General features: G+C 33.9%; 1 protein-coding gene across 1 annotated transcript in view; it reads left to right on the top strand.

The window, feature by feature from the left end:
- Positions 1-24629, top strand: part of ATP11B (ATPase phospholipid transporting 11B (putative)) — a 117285-nt gene that overhangs the window by 30550 nt on the left and 62106 nt on the right. Inside the window, exons 3-11 of the mRNA XM_046001867.1 lie at positions 1458-1547; positions 3150-3230; positions 8105-8212; positions 8404-8532; positions 9173-9276; positions 12686-12733; positions 14790-14854; positions 17833-17914; positions 24372-24522. Of these exons, the coding sequence (XP_045857823.1) occupies positions 1458-1547; positions 3150-3230; positions 8105-8212; positions 8404-8532; positions 9173-9276; positions 12686-12733; positions 14790-14854; positions 17833-17914; positions 24372-24522 (858 nt within the window). The remainder of the gene's footprint in view (positions 1-1457; positions 1548-3149; positions 3231-8104; positions 8213-8403; positions 8533-9172; positions 9277-12685; positions 12734-14789; positions 14855-17832; positions 17915-24371; positions 24523-24629) is intronic.

The raw sequence follows: 24629 nt of genomic DNA, 5'->3' as shown, positions 1-24629 counted from the left end.
AGCCACCGGTGGTACCACTACCACAGGAAAATATGTTTCAGATATTTCAGATTAGAACTGAAAATATAATTTCACCTGAGAGAAATGTTGTTAGGTATTGTACTGCTTATATATCTTTGGGTCAGAGAGGCTTTTGTGGGCTCTTTTGGGGACTTAACCCTATTTATAAAATTGTTCATATAGGAAAGGACATTTGAGGTCTCAAACAACTGATGAAGAAGTGAATTTTTTAAATAAGATAATTCAGAAATTAGAATAATCTTACATTGCACCAGAGAAAATTAGGTAAACTGCCTCTTACAAATCTTGAAATGGTCAATAACCATTAAGGGTTCATTGCCTTGAGATAGGATAGTTATCTAAAAAAAAAATACATTTCAACCTTATGTATGTATGTATCTATTATGTGTGTACTCTTCTGTTCTGCTCAAGTTTTGATCTTCAGCTATGTGCTGAGGAGTAGTGGTAAGTGCTGGAGATACAGCAGTAAATAAAACCGTGTCCCTAGCCTCAATGATCTTACATTCTGTTGAGAGAATGTATGTAGATAAAGTAGCGGTGCTATGAAGTGTTTTCCTGTTTCATGTGTGAAATTGTGTTGTGAGCAGTTAGTGACACAAGTAGAATTTGTACTGTTTTACCCTACCCCTATAATATAGCATTCTAGGCTTGTATGCTGATTAGTAATCTAACAACAGATACATAGCGGTTAATATGAGCCAGTTTCTGTCCTAAGTGCTTCATAAATATATTAGCTATATAAATTTTAACAACCCTATACACTATGTTTATTATCGTCCTCATTTTATAGAGGCACAAAGTGGGGTACAGAGAGATTAGTCCAAGGTCACTTGACTGTCTACTTAAAAATTGACATTGTGACAGATTTTCATGCCTTTATGAGATTTTCTTGATGGTTATACCAGTGATCATTTATGTAAAGTATTTTTTAATCTTTTTCACATTCTAAATTATTTTTCCGTATTCTGTACTTAACAAAGGATAATCAAATAATTATACCATTTCCTTTATTTCTGACACTGAGCTATTTAAAATAGGAAATAAATAGTATCTAGTGTGAACATTTTTATCAGCTCTTATTTATTTTTAACATTAGTTCAGTTTTGTGTAACCAGAGTCCAAAATAAATTATTAAATGTTTTAGATCTGTCATCTACAACTTCTAAAAAATCAAGAATTTAATAGCAAAATTGGTGGGTTCCAGTTTATCTCATCTGTTTAAATTACACCAAAATTACCAATAAATAGTATAAGAAAGAAAAAAGTATAGAATAAAAGTTCCGAAACTCTTAAAAGCCAGGTAGTTTTTGTAGCATTAAGATTTACATAATTTGTCTAAGGACTTAGTAAATCTGATTTCATTTTGCTTAGTATTACATGGATATAGTGTATATTATTTTAAATGTTAATTTATCCATCTCTCTCTCTTTTTTTAGTATACTGTGTGGAATTTTGTTCCAAAAAATTTATTTGAACAATTCAGAAGAGTGGCAAACTTTTATTTTCTTATTATATTTTTGGTTCAGGTAAGCTTATCTCTCAATAGATTAAGTTTATAGAATGTTTTCTAAAATTATGTCTTCAGGGGAAAGTTACATTGCTTTCTAAATCACTTGACTATGGGACTTTTTTTTTTGCCTGCAGAGTTTCCCCTTTGTAATCAGTGAATATTGTGATTTAAACCACATGCAGATTTCTAAAAAAATTGTCTATGAATTTTAAGATTAATTTTATTTTGTTTTATCATTAATATGCTGTGGTGTTGATACCCATAATCAAAACCAATTTCACATTTCAGTTGCTCTGCCTCAGAACAAAAATATTTTGGCTTTTTAATATACAGCACATGTTTTGGCATATTTCTGCCTATGGAACCATCTTTGGCCATGAAAATCTTTCTTTGGCTCTTCCTTTGTTTCAGTTTAAATTTTACTTTCAAGTTTTTTTTTAATTTAAATTTTTAAAAACCCGCACAAGTATAGATTCTTAATCCAGGGACCATTTTCTTAAATCTGTATGCATTATAAACTCTTTTACAATTTCTTAGTTTTCCCAGTGTTCCTTTTTTCCTCTAATACCAAAGTGTCAAGAGAACAGCTTATAAAACTTGAGTATAAGTCAAGATTTTAAAAGAGTGATTGCCATTTTCTTTTAAAAGGGTTATTCTTTTCTGATGATACATTAGCAATCTGTTTCAATGTAGCATTGAATTTTTGTATAAACTGAACTTTTCTTTCATAGAACCTGGAATTTCAGAAGAAAAAAAACTTGTCAAGTGATTACTTTAAAGCTTGAGTAAACATTTACTTTTTTTAAAAATTGCTTTCTTTCATGAACAGAGAAGGAACTTCTGATTTTCTGTCAATAGAACATCAACTTGGTTTTTTTTTTTTTTTTCTTTTGGAAAAGTGAGAATTTATGTTAACCATGTCCACTAACACATGCATTTGTGAAATTACTAGCTGAGATCAGGAATTCAGCTTGTCTGTGGAACAGAACAAATTTAATTGGCCTATTCAGGGTAAAGCAACATTAATAAACCATTAATCCATTTTTTTCACTAACCAAACATAATTACTGCAAAAATTACTTCTGCAGCAATTTATTGAAACCTCAGTTGTATGATTTAGATCGTAATTACAGCATCATTTTCTGAGCTCAACCCCTCTGGCTCTGTAGATATAACAAAATCACTATAGAAAAAATCCTTTTCCTAGTCCATTCCTTGTTCTCTCTTCATAAGTGGTGAATTTATTCTGAATTCCAGCATAAAAATTGCTGACAGACTTTTCAGCATTTACCAGGATGGGCAAAGAAATGTAAAATGAGATTCTGAGCAACTGTAGCTCTGCTTATAAGCAAATACTGATGAGGAAGACCTTAAGTACTCTGTGTTAAAAAGGCAGAGGTGACTGAGTCTACTCTAGCAATATTTGTGGATATGCAATAGATTCTACTAACTTCATATAATAGCCAACAAAATGAACTTGGTGAAACTGTGAAATAAACTCTTCCTATAGTGTTTTCAGAATTCCCATTAAGTATGAGGTTTTAGATGTTAATAGTGTGATGTATACAATTTAAAAATATTAATATTCTGCATTCTTTTTTTGTTGTTGTAAATCTAGCTTATGATTGATACACCTACCAGTCCAATTACCAGTGGACTTCCATTATTCTTTGTGATAACAGTAACTGCCATAAAGCAGGTATGACAATACTTTCTGTTTCCCCCCAAGTCATTTAGAAGTTGATAAATATTTCCACCTCAAACTAACATTTATTTTTGTGAAACTGATTTCCATAAGAAAGCAACAAATTTGATCTTGAATATGGTAAAATTAAACTGAGTTAATTAAAACCTGAGTTTTGCATTTCAGGTACTAGGGACTTATGGAATGATTACCATTGTTAAAATATGATGTTCCCTTGACACACCTAGGAAGCATCCAAAAACAAGCATTTTATGTACAAACCAATATATATATGAAACAGATTAATTATTATAGTCATCTTTATAGGTTTGGCAATATTTAAAGGAAGTATAATTCAGTTTCTTGGGAGTGAAGCATGTACTTTTGACATGACCATTTTGAATAAAAATTGTATAGTGTTTCCTTGCTTTTTACTACTTTCCCTGGTAATGTTAATTTTTATATAAAGTAATACCCTTGGGGAAATAGCTTCAACCAAATCGTGAATTGGTATTAAAATGTAGGTATAGAAAAGTAAGATCATTAGATACACATGCTGAATAAAAAATAAAGTCGTAGAAATGTCTTGTCTGTATAGCTATCACTTCTCAAAAGATCTTGTCAGAGGCCCAGTTAAATAGATCCTTCTACCTGAAAGAGTTAATTGAATTATAATTGTAAATATGGTGAATTTCCATTTTAAAAGATTTAGGGATAAGATTTAAATTGACATGGAAATAAAATTGACAAACATCTTATAACTCTGGGATATAGTATATTCTTTATTACTTACATAGAAGGGTAAGAGGAATCTATGGATTAACAGTTACATTATAAATCTGGTGTGTCAGAATACCATGCTACTGCTTTCACTGAGTCTGATTTCCTTTTACTGTTTTATTGGAGGCTAGAATTTGTGTAACTCAGTAAGCATCTAAATCACTTCATATAGTTACATATTTACTTAGTTTTGTAGATGTCATTTATTTCTTCAAAGTAACACATATTTGTCCCTTGGAACTCTTTTCTATTTATACTTTCCTTCTTAGGTGATTTCATTTAGTCTAGTGGGTTATAGTACCATTTATATGTTGATGGTTCTCAAATCACTATGTATCCTAAAACTGTTCCCTGAACTCCAGACACACATATACAAATATTTGTGCAACATTTCCACATGGATATCTTAGGCTTTTCCTGACCACCATGTCACTCTTTCATTTCCTGATCTGGTCTTTTTTCTTCATATCGTTAGTCACTACTTGTTGTTCTGTTGAGTAAATGTTTATTTATCTCTTACCTTCATTTGAATATTTAGCTCTAGGAGCTAAACATTTGTTTTATATACCAGATTATTTTCAGTGACCAGAACAAAGTCATGTACAAATTGGGCCTATAATAGTAAACATTTGTTTGATAGATAAATAAATGAATGAATAAACCTATTGAATATAAATTCAATGTAAAATGTTGTGAAACTTCTTGCCCTGATTTCCCAATATATTTGGCCAAATATACACTGGATTTAATTGAAAAGTGATGCCATTAACTGAATTGAGAAATAGTGGTGAGTTTATATATGCAAAATGAGAGAGTTTAATGATAATAACAATTAACAACCTGTCTTCTCTAAAAAGAGTTAAGTAAAACATGTGAAATCTAAAGATTGGAAGTAGAAAGATTATACCTCAAACCTATGTTAGTATGGTTATTGCAGTTGAATACTAAATTTACTTGAGAGCTTTTTTTTTTAAATTTTTTATTTATTTCTTATTTTTTTATAAACACAGAATGTATTTTTATCCCCAGGGGTACAGGTCTGTGAATCACCAGGTTTACACACTTCACAGCACTCTCCATAGCACATACCCTCCCCAGTGTCCATAACCCCCCTCCCCCTCTTTCCAACCCCTCCTCCCCCAGCAACCCTCAGTTTGTTTTGTGAGATTAAGAGTCACTTATGGTTTGTCTCCCTCCCAATCCCATCTTGTTTCATTTATTCTTCTCCGATTCCCCTACTTGAGAGCTTTTTGACAACTAAAGCAAAAGAAGAAATATGAAAGGTCATAATTTTCAAAGAGAAAATTTGATCTATAAGGATTTTCTCCCTTTTTCAGAAACGATTTCAGAACTCAAGAATTTTCTCTTGTGCAGTAACTGTTCCTAAGTTTCATTCATTCCATAAACATACCAGAATGTGTACTGTTCAGGTTTATATATCCATCACTATAGATTAGTGGAACAAATTTTAGAAAAATTACAAAGTGAAAGTTGCCATGTTCCAGTCTTCCCTCCTTGTCTTCTCCCCTTTTAGTCTGCCTTTGCACTTTTATCAAAATAGAAAAAGCCTTATTAGTTATTTATACTTTAATATGAAGTTGTTATTTTGTTTTTTAACTTCTTCCAGTCATACTTACATATTAAGTCTTCTCTCTGGTTGTATAATGCAAGACTATAGTGCTCTGAAGTATCAAAGTCTTTGCCTTCTGTGAACTTAAAACCTATGAAGTAGGGAAGGTAAGACCAAATACAGCAGTAATTACAGTTTAATAAGGTACTAGTAAGAGACAGTGAGCTGTAGGTATTCAGAGTAAGGATGGAACACTTCATCTGATAATCAGGAAGGCTTTATGGAATAAATAATAGAAATGAAACTTGGAGTATTGGTAAAATGACAGTTGGTGAAGAAGGTGAGATAGAAACAAACAACTTAGGCAAAGGCTAAATGCAAGAAAAGCCAAGACCTGTTTTGGGGAATGACCTATCTGACTAAATGTTTGACCCTGTAGAGGGAAGTATTAAAAAATAATACAGAAATGCAGGTTGATACTAAATTAAAGAGGTTGGAAGATTCTTTGCTATAAGCATTGAGAGTTATTGAGGGGGTTTTGAACAAGATAGTGAATTTTATTTTTTTTTAAGATTTTATTTATTTATTTGACAGATCACAAGTAGGCAGAGAGGCAGACAGAGGGTGGGGGAAGCAGGCTCCCTGCTGAGCAGAGACCGCCCCCCCCCCATGTGGGGCTCGATCCCAGGACCCTGGGATCATGACCTGAGCTGAAGGCAGAGGCTTTAACCCACTGAGCCACCCAGATGCCCCAAGATAGTGAATTTTAAAACAATGTTTTGGAAACATTAATCTGGCAGTAACATATAAGGTGGATTAGAATTTGTGGATTTGTGTTTTAAAAGATAATGTTTTTATCATTGTTCAGCTGTTAATGTTATCTGATTATAAAAGGAATTGTGCTTTTTGACAGTTTCAGAAAAAATGTTTTGACTCTCAGTTAAATTTCTCTAAAATTGACATACCAAATCTTAAATGAGGTCAGTGTAATTTAAGTATCTTAAGATACTTAAGTTCCTCCCTGGGGGTGGGGGGAAGACCTTCGAAGCAATCCTTAATATTTGCTTTATATTTTATAGTGTTGTGTTTTAGGTAATAGATTCACATATTTTTCAAAAACAAAAATAGTACAAAATAGCATACAGTAAGTTTTTTATATTCCTAACACCCGCTCCCAGTCCCCTGTTTTCCTCTCCTGATATATTTGTGCATTAGTCCTGATATCTATGCAGAATATTCATGTAGTCAGGCATTTTTTTTCATATATGATAGCATAGAGCACAATACATTCTGTACCTCATTTTTATCACTTACTGCTATCTCTTAAATATCATTCCATTATCTGTACTTCTGCTGCACCCCTGAGTTACTGAATTTCCTCTAAAATAGCACGAGAAGAGGCACCTGGGTGGCTGAGTCAATTAAGTGTCTGCCTTGGGCTCATGTTATGATCCCTTGGTCCTAGAATCAAGCCCTGCATCAGGCTCCCCACTGAGCTGAGAGCCTACTTCTCCCTTTTCCTCTGCCCCTGCCCTTGCTTGTGCTGTTTCTCTCCCTATCTGTCAAATACAAAAGTAAAATCTTTGAAAATAAATAAATAAAATAAAATAGCACAAAAAGCCTTTTCCATTTTAAAAAAATTGCCACTCTTTAAACATTTAATCAGAGTCCTTTCTGAAATGCTTATGTCTGTGCCCCTTTTTAATGATGACATGTAGCCTCTCATATTTTTTTGAAGTACATTGTATAATTAATTCTGTTGGCCTGTTGGTTACAAAAGTGAAAGAATTCAACCTCAGTTTCAAAATCTATTCTTTTTTTTTTTTTTACTGTTGTTGTAGTAATGCTCTGTGAATTTATTTTTGAGTAAAACATCATTTTTACATAGAAGCAATAGAACTTACAGATTAATTAGATGTAGGAAAAGGTAAGAATCAAGAATGACTTCCCAGATTTCTGCTAAAAGCAGTTCAGTAGATGTTGATGTCATTTGTCAAGATGGGAAACATTGGAAGTTCAATAGATCTGGAGGGATAACTTCGTCAGTTTAGTTTTGAAATGTTTAGTGACACATCAAAATGGATATGTTAAGAATGCAATTGGATATTGAAGTTTACAGTCCAAAAGAGAGATACAGGCTAGAGATAAATTTTGGGATTTTTTGAAGACATGGGGATAGCAGAAATCTTATAGTGAGAAAGTGAAGGGTGAAAAAGGGGCCCATAAAGGTGACATGCAAGGAGTCTCCTGTAAGGAAACTGAAGAGTAACTAGAAAGGTACTATGAAAACCAGGAACATGTGTAATGACACCAAGAGAAGAGTGTTCCTAGTAGGAATGAATGTCAAATACAATGAGTTATGTGCATCAAACTAGTCTAATGTAATTCTGGTAAATGAAATAAATGTTTTTGGGGTTTTTTTTTGTTTTTGTGGTTTTTGAAATGTTTTGAGAAAAGTGTTTATGTTTCTTTTTCTCATAAAAGTATCTTCTAATTACATTAAAAAGGATTTTTTTTGTTGTTCTTTTAATATTTACAGGGATATGAAGATTGGTTACGACATAACTCAGATAATGAAGTAAATGGAGCTCCTGTTTATGTTGTTCGAAGTGGTGGCCTTGTAAAAACTAGATCAAAAAACATTCGGGTATGCATTTAGTAAATAATGGAAATCAATTATATTTTGGTCGCACAAATTCTAATCTGATCATATTTTAGTTAAAAGCCTACTTTCCTATATTAAAATATTCTGATAGGCCACCTGTTTAAAACTCAATCAAAATAAGTCTCTGCTTCATAAAATCTGTATATTTACTCTTCTCCCATAATTCCTTATAGGTGGGTGATATTGTTCGAATAGCCAAAGATGAAATTTTTCCTGCAGATTTGGTGCTTCTGTCCTCAGATCGACTTGATGGTTCTTGTCATGTTACAACTGCTAGTTTGGATGGAGAAACTAACCTGAAGGTTTGTACATGTGTGTTTGTGCTTGAGTATGTATAAGTGTTGCTCTGGGTGAACAAAATGGTTTTGGGTTATAGTGATATTTTCCTTTGTTTGACTTGCTAAGGAAGAAATTTTTTAAACCACTGAAGCTTTTAAAAATTAAAAGTTTTTTAAAAGAAATAATCTTACATATTTGTTTCATGGGTAATCTCATGGAGTTTAATCAAGTTAAAGAAAAATGGAAAGTGATTTTAAGAAAAATGTAATCCTTTAATATTTTGGTGTTTTTTTAGATAAGAAACACCTTTAAATTTTCTCAGTTTTCACATGTGAAAGTGAAAAGTCTTATTTTTTCCCATTAAATTGCTTTATAATAAACTTTGAGCAAATAGTGACTGTTAATACAGACTTAATTTTTTTATATGCAAATGGCCTGTCTAGACTGGTAATCATAGTAGTTTCTTTGCTATTCATTATTTTGTAATCTTTCTCCTCTCTGCTGTCTAGCTAAGTGATCTCAACTACTGTGTACTATGATTTCATCCAAAAAGAGATTTGAAATAGATGATAAGGTCCCATTTGGATCCTGAAACTGCAGTGTAATCTTTTATTTATTTATTTTTTTACTTTTTTTATTTTTTATTTTTTTTAATTTTCCCAGACACATGTGGCAGTTCCAGAAACAGCAGTATTACAAACAGTTGCCAGTTTGGACACACTCATAGCTGTGATAGAATGTCAGCAACCAGAAGCAGACTTATACAGGTACGGTATAGTAGTAGATTATTTCCCAAGAAAAGACAGAGCTGCAGAAGTAGAATTGTTGGATTATAATTAATCTATGGCCTTTGACAGATTATACATACATTGGACTAATTTTTATCGTCATTAGCAAAGTATAAGTTTAGAAAGGGACCGCTCTTACACCACACACACAAAATAAACTCAAAATGGATTAAAGACCAAAATGTGAGACCTGAAACCATAGCACTCCTAAAAGAAAACATAAACAGTAATCTCGAGGACATCACTTCTGTCAACATATTTCAAGATATGTCTCCCCAGGCAAGGGGAACTAAAGCAAAAATAAACTGTTGGGACTACACCAAAATAAAGAACTTTTGCACAACAAAGGAAACCGGCAACAAAACTAAAAGGGAGGCTAGTGAATGGGAGAAGATATTTGCAAATGATATACCTAATAAGTGGTTAATACCCAAATATATAAAGAACTTAATTCATCTCAACACCAAAAAAAAAAATTCGATTAAAAAACAGGTAGAAGAGGGGTTCCTGGGTGACTCAATCGGTTTAGCATCTGACTCCTGATTTCAGCTCAGATCCTAATCTCATGGGTTGTGGGATTGAGCCCCATCCCTGCTTACCTCCCCCAAGCCCCCTAGGGGTGGAGGGTGGGGGGACTTAGGGGGTGGGAGGGCCTGGGAATCTCCTTCTCCTCCCTCTACCCCTCCCTCCATTTCAAGTGGACTCTGTCTCTCAAATAAATAAGTCTTTTTAAAAAAATAAATAAATAAAATGGGTAGAGGACTTGAGTAGACATTTTTCCAAAGAAGACATACAGATGGAAACAGGCCCATGAAAAAATGCTCAGCATCACTAATCATGAGTGAAATGCAGATCAAAACCGCAGTGAGGTATCACCTCTCATCAGGGAGAATGGCTGGTATCAAAAAGGCAAGATATAACAGGTGTTGGCAAGGATGTAAAGAGAAAGGGAACCCCCTCATGCACTGTTGATAGGAATATAAATTGGTGTAACCACTGTGGAAAACAGTATGGAAATTCTTCAAAAAATTAAAAACAGAAATACCGTATGATCTAGTAATTCCACTCCTGGGTATTTAAAGAAAATGAACAGGGGCGCCTGGGTGGCTCAGTGGGTTAAGCCTCTGCCTTTGGCTCAGGTCATGATCTCAGGGTCTTGGGATCAAGCCCCGCATAGGGCTCTCTGCTCAGCAGGGAGCCTGCTTCCTCCTCTCTCTCCTTCTGCCTCTCTGCCTACTTTGATCACTCTCTCTGTCAAATAAATAAATAAAATTTAAAAAAAAATGAAAACACTAACTTGAAAGATATATGCCACCCCTATGGCATTATTTATAGTAGCCAAGATCTATTGATAGAATAGATAAAGTATCATTTATAGCAACCCAAGTATCTATTGGTAGATGAATGGGTAAAGAAGATGTGGTGTATGTATATAGTAGCATATCACTCAGCCATAAAAAAAAAAAAGAGAGATCTTCCCATTTGCAACAACATGGATGGACCTATAGAGACATTATACCAAAGGAAATAAGCCATATAATTTTACTTATATGTGGAATCTAACAAAACAAATAAAACCAGACTCTTTAGGTACAGAGAACAAACTGGTGATTGTCAGAGGTGAGTGGGAGGGGGATGGACACCTTTGCTCCTTTAGTTCTTTCTGTTTTTTACAACTCTTAATTATTTAAACTTGGATTCGGCACCTGCACTTCTAGACATTTTTTCTAATGAAATAATGAAATTCTGCTCCTAGGAATGTATCCTAATGAAAATATGAAAAGATATATACACAAGGTTGTTCAGGGCTACATTGTTTAAACTATCCATAAGGGAAAAAACCTACACTAAGCAGTGAGTTATTTAAATTATGCAGTAATCCCCAAAATACAGTGCTGTATGTGGCCATTAAAAATAATGATGTAGATCTATGTTTTTGACAGGACATGTTAAGTGAGGGAAAATGTTACCAATAGTATTTATGGCATGATTCCATTTTGTTTTTAAGACATATGCATGAAAAAAAAGTCTGGAAGAAATACTCCAGAATATTAACAGTGTTTATATTTGAGTAGTGGGATTACCAGTGATTCTTATTTCCCTCTTGATGTCTTTTTAAACTAAATCATTTTATAAAATGTGTGTGTTTCAGTGTAGGTAGTCTTTGTAATCAGAAAAGAAAATAAACTATTTCCATTTTGAATCAAATTAAAGTGTGTGTTTGGATAAATGGCTAGGGAAAGTGCAAGATGAGTTAATCCAGTATGGAACCTGCATAAATAGCTAGGAGTACCTTAGAATCAAGGGACACAGGACAGGTGAAATGAAGGAAAATAGGTCTCATTGGAATTTCGCTCAGGGAAATCAAAAGAGTGATCACACATCATCTCCAAAGGACACCCAGGGAACTGGCAGCTGAATTGGTTCTTTGAATCTAAATCCAAAATTGAGGCTAGAATCAGGACTATATAAAATTCCATTAAGTGGAGATAATAAAAAAACTTCAGTGGTGCTCCCTGATACAAGGAGGTGAAGGAAGTAGAAATAAGAGATTAGCAAGAAACAATGAAGCCAAAGTCTAAGCATCTGTGACCTGGCAATGGGATAATAGGAACATTTAGAAAGGAATGCTTATTTCTTTGCTTAGTGAGATGATTAATATGAAAGTTCTGTCTAAAGTGTTCTTCAACTTAGAATTTAGTAGAAAGTGATTGTACACTTGAATTGACTCTGTGCTATGGAGCTGTTCTGGTTGTGGAAGCTGGATCTGAAAGGCCTGGCTGTGAAAATCCATTATGATAACAGGCTACTTACTCTAGATTCAGGCAACCAAAAGTTAAAGAAGGTCTGGTGTTCACCGATAGGTTTTTGCTTACTACTCTATCCCCATCACTTAACTCACACATGGTCGTCATTCAGTGAATATTTACGAATATTTATTCGTATTATTCGTAATATTTATGAATGCATGCCCAAGTCAGTGAGTGAGTAAATCCTGACTCTAGTCAGGAGTCTTTACTTAATAAACTATGGTATGTGTGAGTATTCATTGTTGGCTAAATAATATATGCATCTTTGTGTAGAAATTGTAAATTATGATGATTAAACTAGTAAGATATGACATTTTTATTGCCATTTTGAAAACTTTTTTTATTTGTTACCTCATTCATAACTGGAATGTAAATGGCAAGAATATCAGTTTTTTAAAGCTTAACGAATGATAAGTATTTACTTATGTAACTTCTAACATAAAGAATGGACCATTCCAAATACAAAAGGTTAGTTTTGTTTCGTGTATAAGAATAGTGTCAAAACTATCAAAAATTTTTCACCCACTGATGTTATAAGTATCATTGGTTTTTTTGTAACATGGTGAATTCTTTGTTAGATTCATGGGACGAATGATAATAACTCAACAAATGGAAGAAATTGTAAGGTAAGAATAATTTGCATTGTCCAATTACTATTATGTGAGAATTGTATTGGGGAGGGCCTAAAATCAAGTTAAAGGGAGATTAGGTAAGTAAGCAGCACATTGTGGAAAAGGGTTCATTTAAAAGCAGTTAGCATTTCATCTTCTAATAATTTGTAGCAGCAACGAGTAAGGACAAAAAAAAAAAAATCCCATGAAGTGATATCAAAATAGTTTAGTAAGATTATTTGTGTATTTGTATTTTTCTGGTAGTTTTAGGTAATGACATAAAACGAAACAGCCATTCTTGTTCACGTTCTTACATATTTAAACCACCACACTTAGTCTAGAATCCAAAAAGTTTTACATAATGTGTGACAAGTATAAATGTCATATGTAGTGGCCAATCTAGAACCTCTTATTTACTCTTCTAGTTGATTTTTTTGTTTAATTGGTTGTTTTGGTGTATTTGCCCTCAATATTCAGGTTAATTTCTGGCTCCTGCATGAAAAGCTTTAAGTTATTTCAGAAATGTGTTGATACGATGAGATTATATTGTTACTCATGACCGCAAAGCCAAATTGAGAATAAATCTTGGAATCAGCCTTTGGACTTCTAGTCCAATTAGCATTCCACTGCTTTTCTGGAGATGTGTTCAGTTAATACTGGCTGCGTGAAATAAGTCACTAACAAGAAGAATAGAGCATTTTTTTAAATGACGTCCTCAAAACAAGGCACCAAAAATTCATGATACTTCAGCACCAGTTCACATTTTTAATAAACATTAATACAGGAGCACATTCAGTAAACTCATTAACAAAGTCATTGTAAGTATAGGACCCCTTGCCGAATAAATGAAAATGAAAAATAAAATGAATATGACTAGGTTTTATTTTGATTTCTAGAGTGCCATAGTGGGATATATATGTGGATACATAATCCAGATTTATTAAGATATTGTGGCTGGTAAATCAAAAAATCAGTTATGTTACCCAGCACTTAAAATGGTTAAAAAGACCAGCCATGTTCTTTGCTAAAGCAACCTGAGTGAACTGATGAATTATCTTTTAATTTGGAAGCTTTCCATTATTATATCACAGTTTTATATATCCATGTGAGCTCAGTTATTTTGTTCATTGTTGGAACCAACACCAAGTGAAAAAGAGCTGTTTTATGCCTTTTGAATAATTAATTTTGGAATATCCATGGAATGTGCTCTTAATATGACTTTCTAATAAAACCAGACTTGTTAACCATGTCCCAAATACCTGATCCTTCTTGGTTCTTTAGATATTTTTCGAGTGTTTGCATTTGCAGATGTCTTCAGAATTGATTCAGATTCTATTTGATTTGGGTAACTGCGTATGTATGTTTCAGAAAAACATAAGGAATATCAACAAAATTAAGGCTTCTTTACTTATCCTTAACAGTCTTATCATTTCGCTATCACTATTAAAATACAATTTCCTTTCTAGTTATTCCTTCTCATTTTATATCTCCTTTATGGAGAAAAATTCAAACAGCAGGAAGACCCCTGCTTTAAAGAGTATGTAGTATGTAGCAAGTAGTCAAGTTGTAGTGTCAATCTTGCCTAGAGAAAGTACTAACTCACTACTACATTATGTTTTATTATCCAGTGTAATTTTGATCATGGAGAATTGATGCATTTATATACAAAGTAGACTGCAATTCATGTTTACATTGCATTTTAATTCTGTATTTTCCATTTAAAAACTTCAATTTTGCACAAAATTTTTAAATTTCATTATGTTAAACATTTTAAAATCATTGGTTAATCTTTTGTTGTGTTTTATGTTTAAAAATCTTGAAACTGATGGCTTTGTGAGTTTATTTCTAGGTGTAATCTTATTTCTTAGCCATTGAGTGCCTGAGATGCTAAAGCAGATATTTGTTGTTATGGTCACTAACATAATTGACCTAAACAGCTTTATGGTAACCAAGATTTTAGTTTTATATGGAAGCAGTGTTGTAACTATAGCTCAGGGATTTTTCTGCTGAAGATGCCATTTTAGAATTTAATTGAATTTTTAATATATTTAATGCTTTTCTTTTTCCCTAGACCTCTGGGGCCAGAGAGTCTCTTGCTTCGTGGAGCCAGGTTAAAAAACACAAAAGAAATTTTTGGTTTGTATATATTTAAAAAAAAAATTTCTTTTTAAAGATTTTATTTATTTGAGAGAGAGTGAGCACTTGTCGGGGAGGAGCAGAGGAGAGGGAGAAGCAGACTCCCCACTGGGCAAGGAAACCGCCCCCCCAAATGTGGGTCTCAGTCCCAGGACCCTGGGATCATGAGCTGTGTCAAATGCAGACGCTTAACTCACTGAGCCACCCAGGCACCCTACATTGAAAATTTTAAATTATAGATTCATGTTGATGCTTTATATAAAGCATTTCTTTTTGAAAGAGAGGGCACACAAGTGGGGGTGGTTAGGCAATGGAAGAGAGAGAGAGAATCTTAAGCAGGCTCCATGCCCAGCACAGAGCCTGACACTGGGCTCAATTTCACAACCCTGAAATCCGACCTGAGCTGAAAACAAGACTTGGACACTCAACTGACTGAGCCACCTGGGCACCCCATATAAAGTATTTTTTAAAGCATAACATTTGTGGTCTTTTGGTTGGATAATTTACTTAGTCAAATGTTGTCTGTAATAATTTTCTTGCAAAGACTGTATAATAAAATGTATTATTTTTTTCTTATTGTTAATCCCTATTTTTTAATAACAGACTGAACCTTGCTCCTTTTTTTGTGGATACTTGTGAAACACTGCTAAGAAATTCTGATTTTATGGTTGTTGAGAACCAATAGAATCTGGCAGCATGGCTTAATAACCACCTATATAATTTCCATTATGATTCTTCTTGATTGGATTAATAAAACCATTGACTCATTCTTTCATCCATTCATTGAATAAATTCTCATTGACCTATGACTGTATGGCAGGTATTATTGGAATGTATACTGACTATATCAAAAGGATGAATAAATAATGCTCTGGTGTTGGAGATCTAAGTTAATTCACATGTTCTGAGTCAACTCTAGACAAATTATGAAGTCCTGATAATCTTTGTCTGTCAGCTAGCTTCTCCCATTTTAGGAATGACCTTTCATATACTGCCCAGCCTACACAGGCTTTCATTATTCACTGAATGCTTACAGCTTTTGGGGGTCTCTTCATTCTCTTCTTTCCTATTAACTGCTATGTTTTATCTCTCAGTATGAGGCTCTCTGATAAAGATATGTATATCCTTAAAAAAAAACAAAAACAGAAAACAGCAAGTGTTGGTGAGGTTGTAGAGAACTTGGGACCCTCATACAGTTTTGGAGGGAATATAAAATATCACAGCTGCTGTGAACAATAGTGTGGCAGTTCCTCAATGAGTTAAACCTAGAATTGTTGTATGATCCAGCAATTCTACATATGATCCAACAGTTCTGCTCCTAGATATATAACCAAAAGAATTGAAAATAAGTGTTCAAACAAAGACTTGTGTGGGATAGTCATAGCAGCACTTTCAATAGCCAAAGGGTAGAAAGTACCCAATATCCATCAACTAATGAATGGATTAAAAAAATGTGGGATACCCATATAATGAAATATTATTCACCCATAAAAAATGAAGTACTGATGCATGCTATAACATGGATAAACACTGAAAACATGCTGAATAAAAGAAGCCAGACACAAAAAGCTTCATATTATATGATTCCATTTACTTGAAATACCCAGAATAGGGAAATTCATAGAGACAGAAAGTAGCTTTGTGGTTCCCAGGGGCCAGGGAATAGAGGGGAACAGGGAATGATTGCTTAATGGGTACAGGGTTTTCTTTGAGGGTGATAAAAATGTCAAGTTAGTGAGGGTTGCACAACATTGTGATTATACAAAGAACCACCAGATTGTAAACTTTGAGATGAATAAAATGGTAAACTGTATGTAATGTATATTTTATTATATTTTAAAAAAAGAAAACCATAATCATGTTCTGATGCCCAAAGCCAAAGAACATCTCCAGGGCTTTTGGACCCCCTCATGTAATGCTATATTTTAATACATCTCTGTAGCCAGAACACCTTTTATATTCTTAAAATAAAATGTATATTTGAATGCCTTTAGCTGGGTTCTGCTGTTTTCTGCCTCAGTACCACCTCTACTGCATATCATTCTGGCTGATTTCTCACATTTCTGTAATTTCAGTGCCCGTTGTCATCTGAGTTATAATCCCTGCCTCTAAAGAGTACTGGTGAAAATTCCAGGATAAATCTTTAGAAAGAGAGCATGATGAATCCTACACTGCTTCTCAGATTTCACTATTTAAGGATGGATGTGAATATTTATTGATCATGTCTCTGTTTCTAGACATTTTGCTATTTTTGTCATACAAACCTCACAACAATTCTGAGGTATTTTTTTCCTATCTAAAGATGGGGAATTTGAGACTTAGATTAAATAACTTGCCCAGGGATCCAGAACTAATAAGTGGCAGAGGTAAGGTCTAAGGTAAGGTCTAACTCCAAAGTTTCTTATAAAGCTGGTCTAACCTAACTTCATTCACTCCCCAACTTTAGGCCATTATTACTGTCATTCTTACTTATCTCAGTCATTTACATAGGCACACATTCTTAAAATAGCACTTTTGTTTATTTCATTTACTCTGACAGATTCCCATATTATCTATCCAATGGTAGAAAATTGTGTCTTGATTCTGGCATTCAAGGCCTTTCAGACTCTGACTACGTTCCATTGTTCAAAGTGCTTTTCCATTTCTGTGTTAACAGTGTATATTTATAGCAGGCCTTCCCTGCTATCTTTACCTTTCCAAATCCTTTTCCTTCATTAGTTTCAACTCTAATAATATCTCTTTCATTCAGGTATATTAATTATAACTCAGAAATACAACCCTCATGCCATTCCCATCCAACAGGTTGAGTGACTGGAGTTCCCCAGAATTGGACTTGGAAAGCCTTTTAAAAACTCCAAAAAGACTTGAAGGCAAATTATAACAATAATCAGATAATACGTTTCCTTTCATGCTAGCGAGTATATCTCTCTTTTGAAATATGCCAGCAGATTATTTTACAGAACTGTTTTGTTTTTCAGGAGTTGCTATCTACACTGGAATGGAAACTAAGATGGCATTAAATTATAAGAGCAAGTCACAGAAACGATCTGCAGTAGAAAAGTAAGAAAACTACTTTCATTTACTTACACATGAATATGTCTGTGTATTATTCATATATGTTTAAAATACTATATAAAAATATATGTCAGTCAACAAAAGATGGTATCCTTGAGGATAGGAATATATGCATGTAGGATTTTGCACGTTTAGCATATAGTAGGTGTTACATTAGGACTTTAAAATAAATGCTGTTGGGTAGTAATGTAATCACTTGATCAGACCAGCCCTCCTACAGATAGCAATTTATAAAATCTGGACAAAAACATAAATAAGTATTGGAAAATACAGGAGAGTGATGCAAAACAGACAGAAAATGGCAGAGTCTACTCCTGAAAGATGGCAGCAGCAAGGGGAAAGATTTAAGAGTGCAGATTTTGGGGAGCACCTGGTGGGTTGGGGGCTCAGTGGGTTAAAGCCTCTGCCTTCAGCTCAGGTCATGATCCCAGGATGCTGGGATTGAGCCCTGCATTGGACTCTCTACTTAGCAGGGAGCCTACTTCTCCCCCGGCCCGCCTACTTGTGATCTCTGTCAAATAAATAAAATCTTTAAAAGAAAAAAAAATGCAGATTTTTGTCTGAAGGCATTACCCAATTCGTGTGCTGCATAGGGCATCAGAGAGCCTGAGCTTTGCAAAATTTTAGTGTTAGAGGACAGGGTTTTAAGCTGGAAGAACAGCTAGACAGAGGAAAACTGGGTAAGGGAGGGAGCCACAGAAGGGAATGAACTCTAAAACCTGCACTTATATTATGCCCAAATCTTTGGTGACTGTTGAAACTATACATGTGCAGAGGAGACCCAGTGGGCTTGGCACAAGAACAGTATCAGGAAGCTTAAAGAACAGGAGAGAAAATTTTGCTATTGCCTGTTGCAGTGGAGACAGTCTTTGATATTTGAGCCTAGCCAAGTTAACTTCCTGCTAAAATGAAAATCAGCACTCTTCTGAGGAACATAAAAGAGTGCAGAATCTGTACGACCATTATTTATAAAATCCAATAATAAATAAGTAGACATCTGAAGAAAATGTAACTTGCATTTAAGAGAAAAAGCATTCAATAGAAACTGTCACCATAATGTTCTGTGTCTTATATTGGCAGGCAAGGTCTTTAAAGCAGATATTGTAAGTATTTTCAAGAACCTAAAGGAAGATGTGAATAAACATGTAAAATATCAGCAAAGAAATGGAAACTGTAGAAAACAGTATGGAATTTCCTCAAAAAGTTAGTAATAGAGCAGCCCTATCCAGCAATTGCACTACAAAGATACAAAGGATACAAAATTACCGACTTGAAGGGATACATACACCCTGATGTTTATCTCAGCATTATCAACAATAGACCAAATTATGGGAAGAGCCCAAGTGTCCACTGACTGATGGATGGATAAAGAAGTGGTTTATATACACAAGGGAATATTACTTAGCCATAAAAAGAATGAGAAATTACCACTTACGACAATGTGGTTGGAGCTAGAGAGTAATACGCTAAGTAAAATAAGAGAAAGACAAATACCATATGATTTCACTCATATGTGGAATTTAAGAAAGAAAACAAATGCACATGGCAGGTGGGCAAGAGGCAAACCAAGAAACAGACTCTTAACTATAGAGAATTAACTGATGGAAATTACTAGAGGGAAGGTGGGCAAAGGTGGGTTAAATAGGTGATGGCAGGTAAGAAGGGCACTTGTGGTGAGCAACTGGGTGTTTTATGTAGGTGATGAATCACTAAATTCTACACCTGACGCTAGTGTTGTACCATATGTTAACTGAGTAGAATTTCAATAAAAACTTGGAGGAAGAAATGGAACTATAAAAAAAGAATTCAGTGCATATTCTTGGGTTGAAACTATAATTACTGAAATGTAAGTGCCAATAGATGGGCCCAACACCAGATAAAGGAAGGCAGAAGAAATTGTTGGTGAATTTAAAAAAGCAATAGAAATTATTCAGTCTGAAGAACAGGGAGAAAAATGATTGAGGAAAAATGAACAGAGTTTCAGAGTTATGTGAGACAATAATACTAAGCTCTCTGTCTAATTGAGTCCAAAAAAAGAGAGAGCAAAAGGGGCAGAATAAAACTATTTGAAAAAACAATAATGGAAAATCTCTAAAATTTTAGAAAAAACAGTGGTAATTTAAATCCAACAAATGAAAATTTGTGGACTCAAGGCAAAACCTAAGTTGAAGAGAAATTTCTAGCTATAAGTATTTATATGAGAAAGGAAGAAAGGCTTAAAATCTGTCATCTACGTTTCTGCCTTAGGAAGCTAGAGAAAGAGGAGCAATTTGAGCCAATCAGAAAAGAGAGAAAAAATATTAAAGATGTGAGCTGAAACCAATAGAAAAGAAAACAAATCATAGACAAAATTAACAAAGTCAAGACTTGTTTCTTTAGAAATACTAACAAAATTGATAAATCTCTACCTAGATTGAGAGATTAAGGGGGAAAAGAAGTGGTAGGAGAGAAAACTATAAAATTGCCTACACTAAGGAAGAAACTCTAGAGAGTATCAGTACAGATCCTATCTACTGTGACTACTTTATCCACAGATAAAGAAATATTTTGAACAACTTTATGTAACTGTGTTTTTCAACTTAGATGAAATGGATAAATTCTTCGAAAATACAACTTACACAATTGACACAGGATGGAACAAAGTCTAGATAGCCCTATTATCTGTCAAAGAGATTTAATTTATTATTTTTTAAAAATCGGTCCACACCAAAGGATAGTCTTTTCAACACACAATGCTGGAACAACTGGATGTACATATGCCAGAAACGAAACCTTAACCCTTACCTCCCACCACATAAAAGAACAACTCAGGGGTACCTGGGTGCCTCAGTCAGTTAAGTGTTTGACTCTTGGTTTTAGCTCAGGTCATGATGTCAGAGTCATGAGATAAAGTGCCACATGCTGAGTATGGAGCCCCCTTGAGACTCTTCTCTCTTTCTTGCTCTCAAATAAATAAATCTTAAAAAAACAAACAAAAAACTGGCTTAAAATGTAAGACCCAAACATAAGAACTTAATCTATAAAACATGGGAGAAAATATTTGTGACCTTGGGTTAAGGAAAGATTTCTTAGATAGGAAATACATAAAAAAGTAATCAAAAACAAAACCACAAATTGTAAATTAAACTTCACCAAAATTAAAACTTCACACCTGAAACTAATATAACACTGTATGTCACTGCTAAATAATAATAATAATAATAATAAAACTTCTACATTTCCAAAAGACACTGTTAAAAAAAAAAATGAAAAGAGAAGCCACAGATTAGGAAAAATATTTACAAAGCACATATTGTAAGGATTCATATCGAGAACATACATGCATTTTCACCACTTCTTTTAAACATTATCCTAGAAACCTTTTTCAGTGTCACAAGACAAAGAAATAAAAGGCATAAATACTGAAAATTGTCCTTACCAGAGGGCACAGGATTTTTCATATAGACAGTGTACTCAACAATAAAACTATTAGGATTAATAGGTGAGTTTTAGCAAGGACAGAACTACAAAACGTGGTGAGAGATGTTTATTTAATGGAGAAATCAATTATTAGATTGGTAGGCTCAGTATTGTTAAGCTGTCAGCTGACGTATAGATTCTTTCAATACTAATTAAAATCCCAGCAAGCTTTTTTGTGGTAATTGACAAGATTCCAAAATGCATATTGGGGTTGCCTTGTTAGGTCGGTCAGACATCTGACTCTTGATTTTTGGCTTGGGCATGGTCTCGGGGTCATGGGATTGAGTCCTGCCTCAGGCTCCATGGTTAGCAGAGTGTGCTTGAGATTCTCCCTCTCCGGCTTGTGTTGTCTCTCTCCCTCTTTCTAAATAAATAAATAAAATCTTTAAATAAATAAAACGCATATGTAGAATGAATAAAGAAGACAGTCTCAAGAAACCTGGAGAATTTATATTATATCTGACCTTAAGAGTTAACTATAATGCTACAGTAAATGTAGTATGGTATTAGCAAAAAAGATGTTTCAGCAGAAACATGTTTCAATTGAGAAATCCATTTATATATGGTCAATTGATTTTTAGTCAAAGAGTTAGGTAAATTCAATGAAGAGAATGATAGTCTTGGGGCACCTGGGTGCTCATTGGGTTATGTGTCTGCCTTCCGCTCAGGTCCTGATCTCAGGGTCTTGGGATCAAGCCCTGTGTTGGGCTCCCTGCTCAGCGGGGAGTCTGCTTCTCCCTCTCCCTCTGCTTCTCCCCCTGCTTGTGCTTTCTCTTATTCTCTTTCTCTCTCTCAAATAAATAAAATCTTTTAAAAAAATTAAAATGATGGTCTTTTCAATAAATGATGCAACAACAGTTGGATATCCATATGGGAAAAAAATTATAAACCTCAATTCCTACCTCATATCATACACTGAAAAGTTTTTGAAGATGGGTCATATACCTAACTATAAAGGCTAAAACTATAAAACTTTTAGAAGAAAACTTAGGAAGATATCTTCACAACCTAGGGATAGGTAAATATTTCCTAGGACACAAAACCAATAACCACAAAGGAAAAAATTGGTTAACTGTACTTCCTCAATATTAAGAACTTCTCACACTACACAATTAAGGTAATGAACAAGGAAGCCACAAACTGAGAGACTTATTCATAAAACATATATCTGACTACATTATGAGCTCATACGTCTGTAAGATGTCTATAATAAAAAGAAAAACAATGCAATGAAAAAAAGTGGATATACGACTGGAGCAAAGAAATTTTCACAAAGAAAATATACAAATGGCAAATAAACATGTGAAAAAGTGTACAACACCATTAGTCATAAGAGAGATCCAAACTAAAACTACAAAGAGATACATACCAATATACACTTAGTGGAATGGCAAAAATTAAAAAGCCTAAAAATATTGGCAATGATATGGAGCAGCTGGAACTCTTAATTCTGAATAATCAATGGGTCAAAGAGGAAATCTCAAAGAACATTTTAAAAAATATCCAGAAGTTAACGAAAATACAGTATCAAATTTTATACAATGAAGCTAAAGCAATGCTGAGAAGGAAATTTATAGCACTTGTATTAGACAGGGTTTCCCAGAGAAACAGAACGAGTAGGATATATATGGGTATATATAAGAGGAGATTTATTATAATGGTTGGCTCATGGGTTGTAGAGGCCACAGTCTGCCATCTGCAAGCTGGAGAACCAGGAAAGCTGATGGTATAATGCAGTCAGCATCCAAAGGCCTGAGAACCAGGGAGCTGGGCATTGATAAAAAACCTGGAGCTATGATGTTCCAGCTCAAGAAAGGAGAAAAAAATTGTCCTTTGCCTTTTGTATTTCTGGGGGGTCATCAGTGATGATACCCACCTACATTGGTGAGGACATATCTCTCTACTAAGTCTAATGAATCAAATACTAATCTCTTTCAGACACTCACTCACAGACACACCCAAAAATATTATTTTACCAACTACCTGGGCATTGCTTAGCCCAGTCAACTTGACATATAAGATTAACTATCACAGAATTAAATACTTACATTAGGAAAGAAACACCAGGGGCATCCGGTGTCAGTTAAGCAACTGACTTGATTTTAGCTCAGGTCATGATCTCCAGGGTTCTGGGCTCTGCGCTCAGCAGGGAGTCAGGATTCTCTCCCTTTGCTCCTCCTGCTGCTTGCACTTCCTTTCTCTCTAAATAAATATTTTTTAAAAAATAAACACCAAGGACAGACACTAAGATTAGAAACAATACTATTTGCAATCATTCTCAAAAAAGGAAATACCTACTTGTACATCTAATGAAATTCATAGAGGATCTGTGTGCCGAAAAGTTACAAAATGCTGATGAAAGAATCAGAGATGTAATGTTAAGCTTGCCTAGTGAAATACTATAATATAAGCTTGCCTGGTAAAAGAACGGGAATTCTAAAGTTAGTTCCTGACTTGTGTGATTTTGGTAAAATTATAGAATGTTTTCAGGGCTTTGATCTTCATCATTAAAAAGGAAGTGATATCCTGATAGAGGTTTTAGAAAGATTAGATAAGTGAGTGGATGTAACAACGTTTTGTAAAATCTTAACACTACACAAACGTTAGTTATATTTACACTTAAAATTAGATCCTGAAAATTAAAAAAAAATTATAATAATTAGTTATGGCACGAATAACTGGCCAAAACTGTCATTTACTTAAGCATTTTGAACAGTAGTATAACTAATTCAGGTAGGCTTATAATTTATGTATTGGTTATTTTATCACTAGTAAACAGATTCTGTTGAATAGTCATCTCTTAAAATACGAAGATTGTTTCCTTTAAATAGCTACTGTGATATTTTATATATTTTTATATCTTATTTAATAAATATATTTTAATTATAAAATTAAAATTATATTTTAATTATAAAATTTCCAGGCAGATGAATATAGTAACACATAATTGACATATTTTATATTCTTCTTTTTCTCATTTCAGGTCAATGAATACATTTTTGATAATTTATCTAATAATCCTTATTTCTGAAGCCATCATCAGTACTATCTTGAAATATACATGGCAAGCTGAAGAAAAATGGGATGAACCTTGGTATAACCAAAAAACAGAACATCAAAGAAATAGTAGTAAGGTATTTTATGGTGTTCTTGACTCTGCTATAAAGGAAACTTTATTCTTTGGCACAGTTACTGATTTGGTAGTGACTTCTGATAGGAGTGACCACTGAGCTCTTCTAAA

This window comes from Meles meles, chromosome 4 (assembly GCF_922984935.1).
Source record: "Meles meles chromosome 4, mMelMel3.1 paternal haplotype, whole genome shotgun sequence".
NCBI lineage: Eukaryota > Metazoa > Chordata > Mammalia > Carnivora > Mustelidae > Meles > Meles meles.
This window is presented reverse-complemented; position numbering and strand designations above follow the sequence as displayed.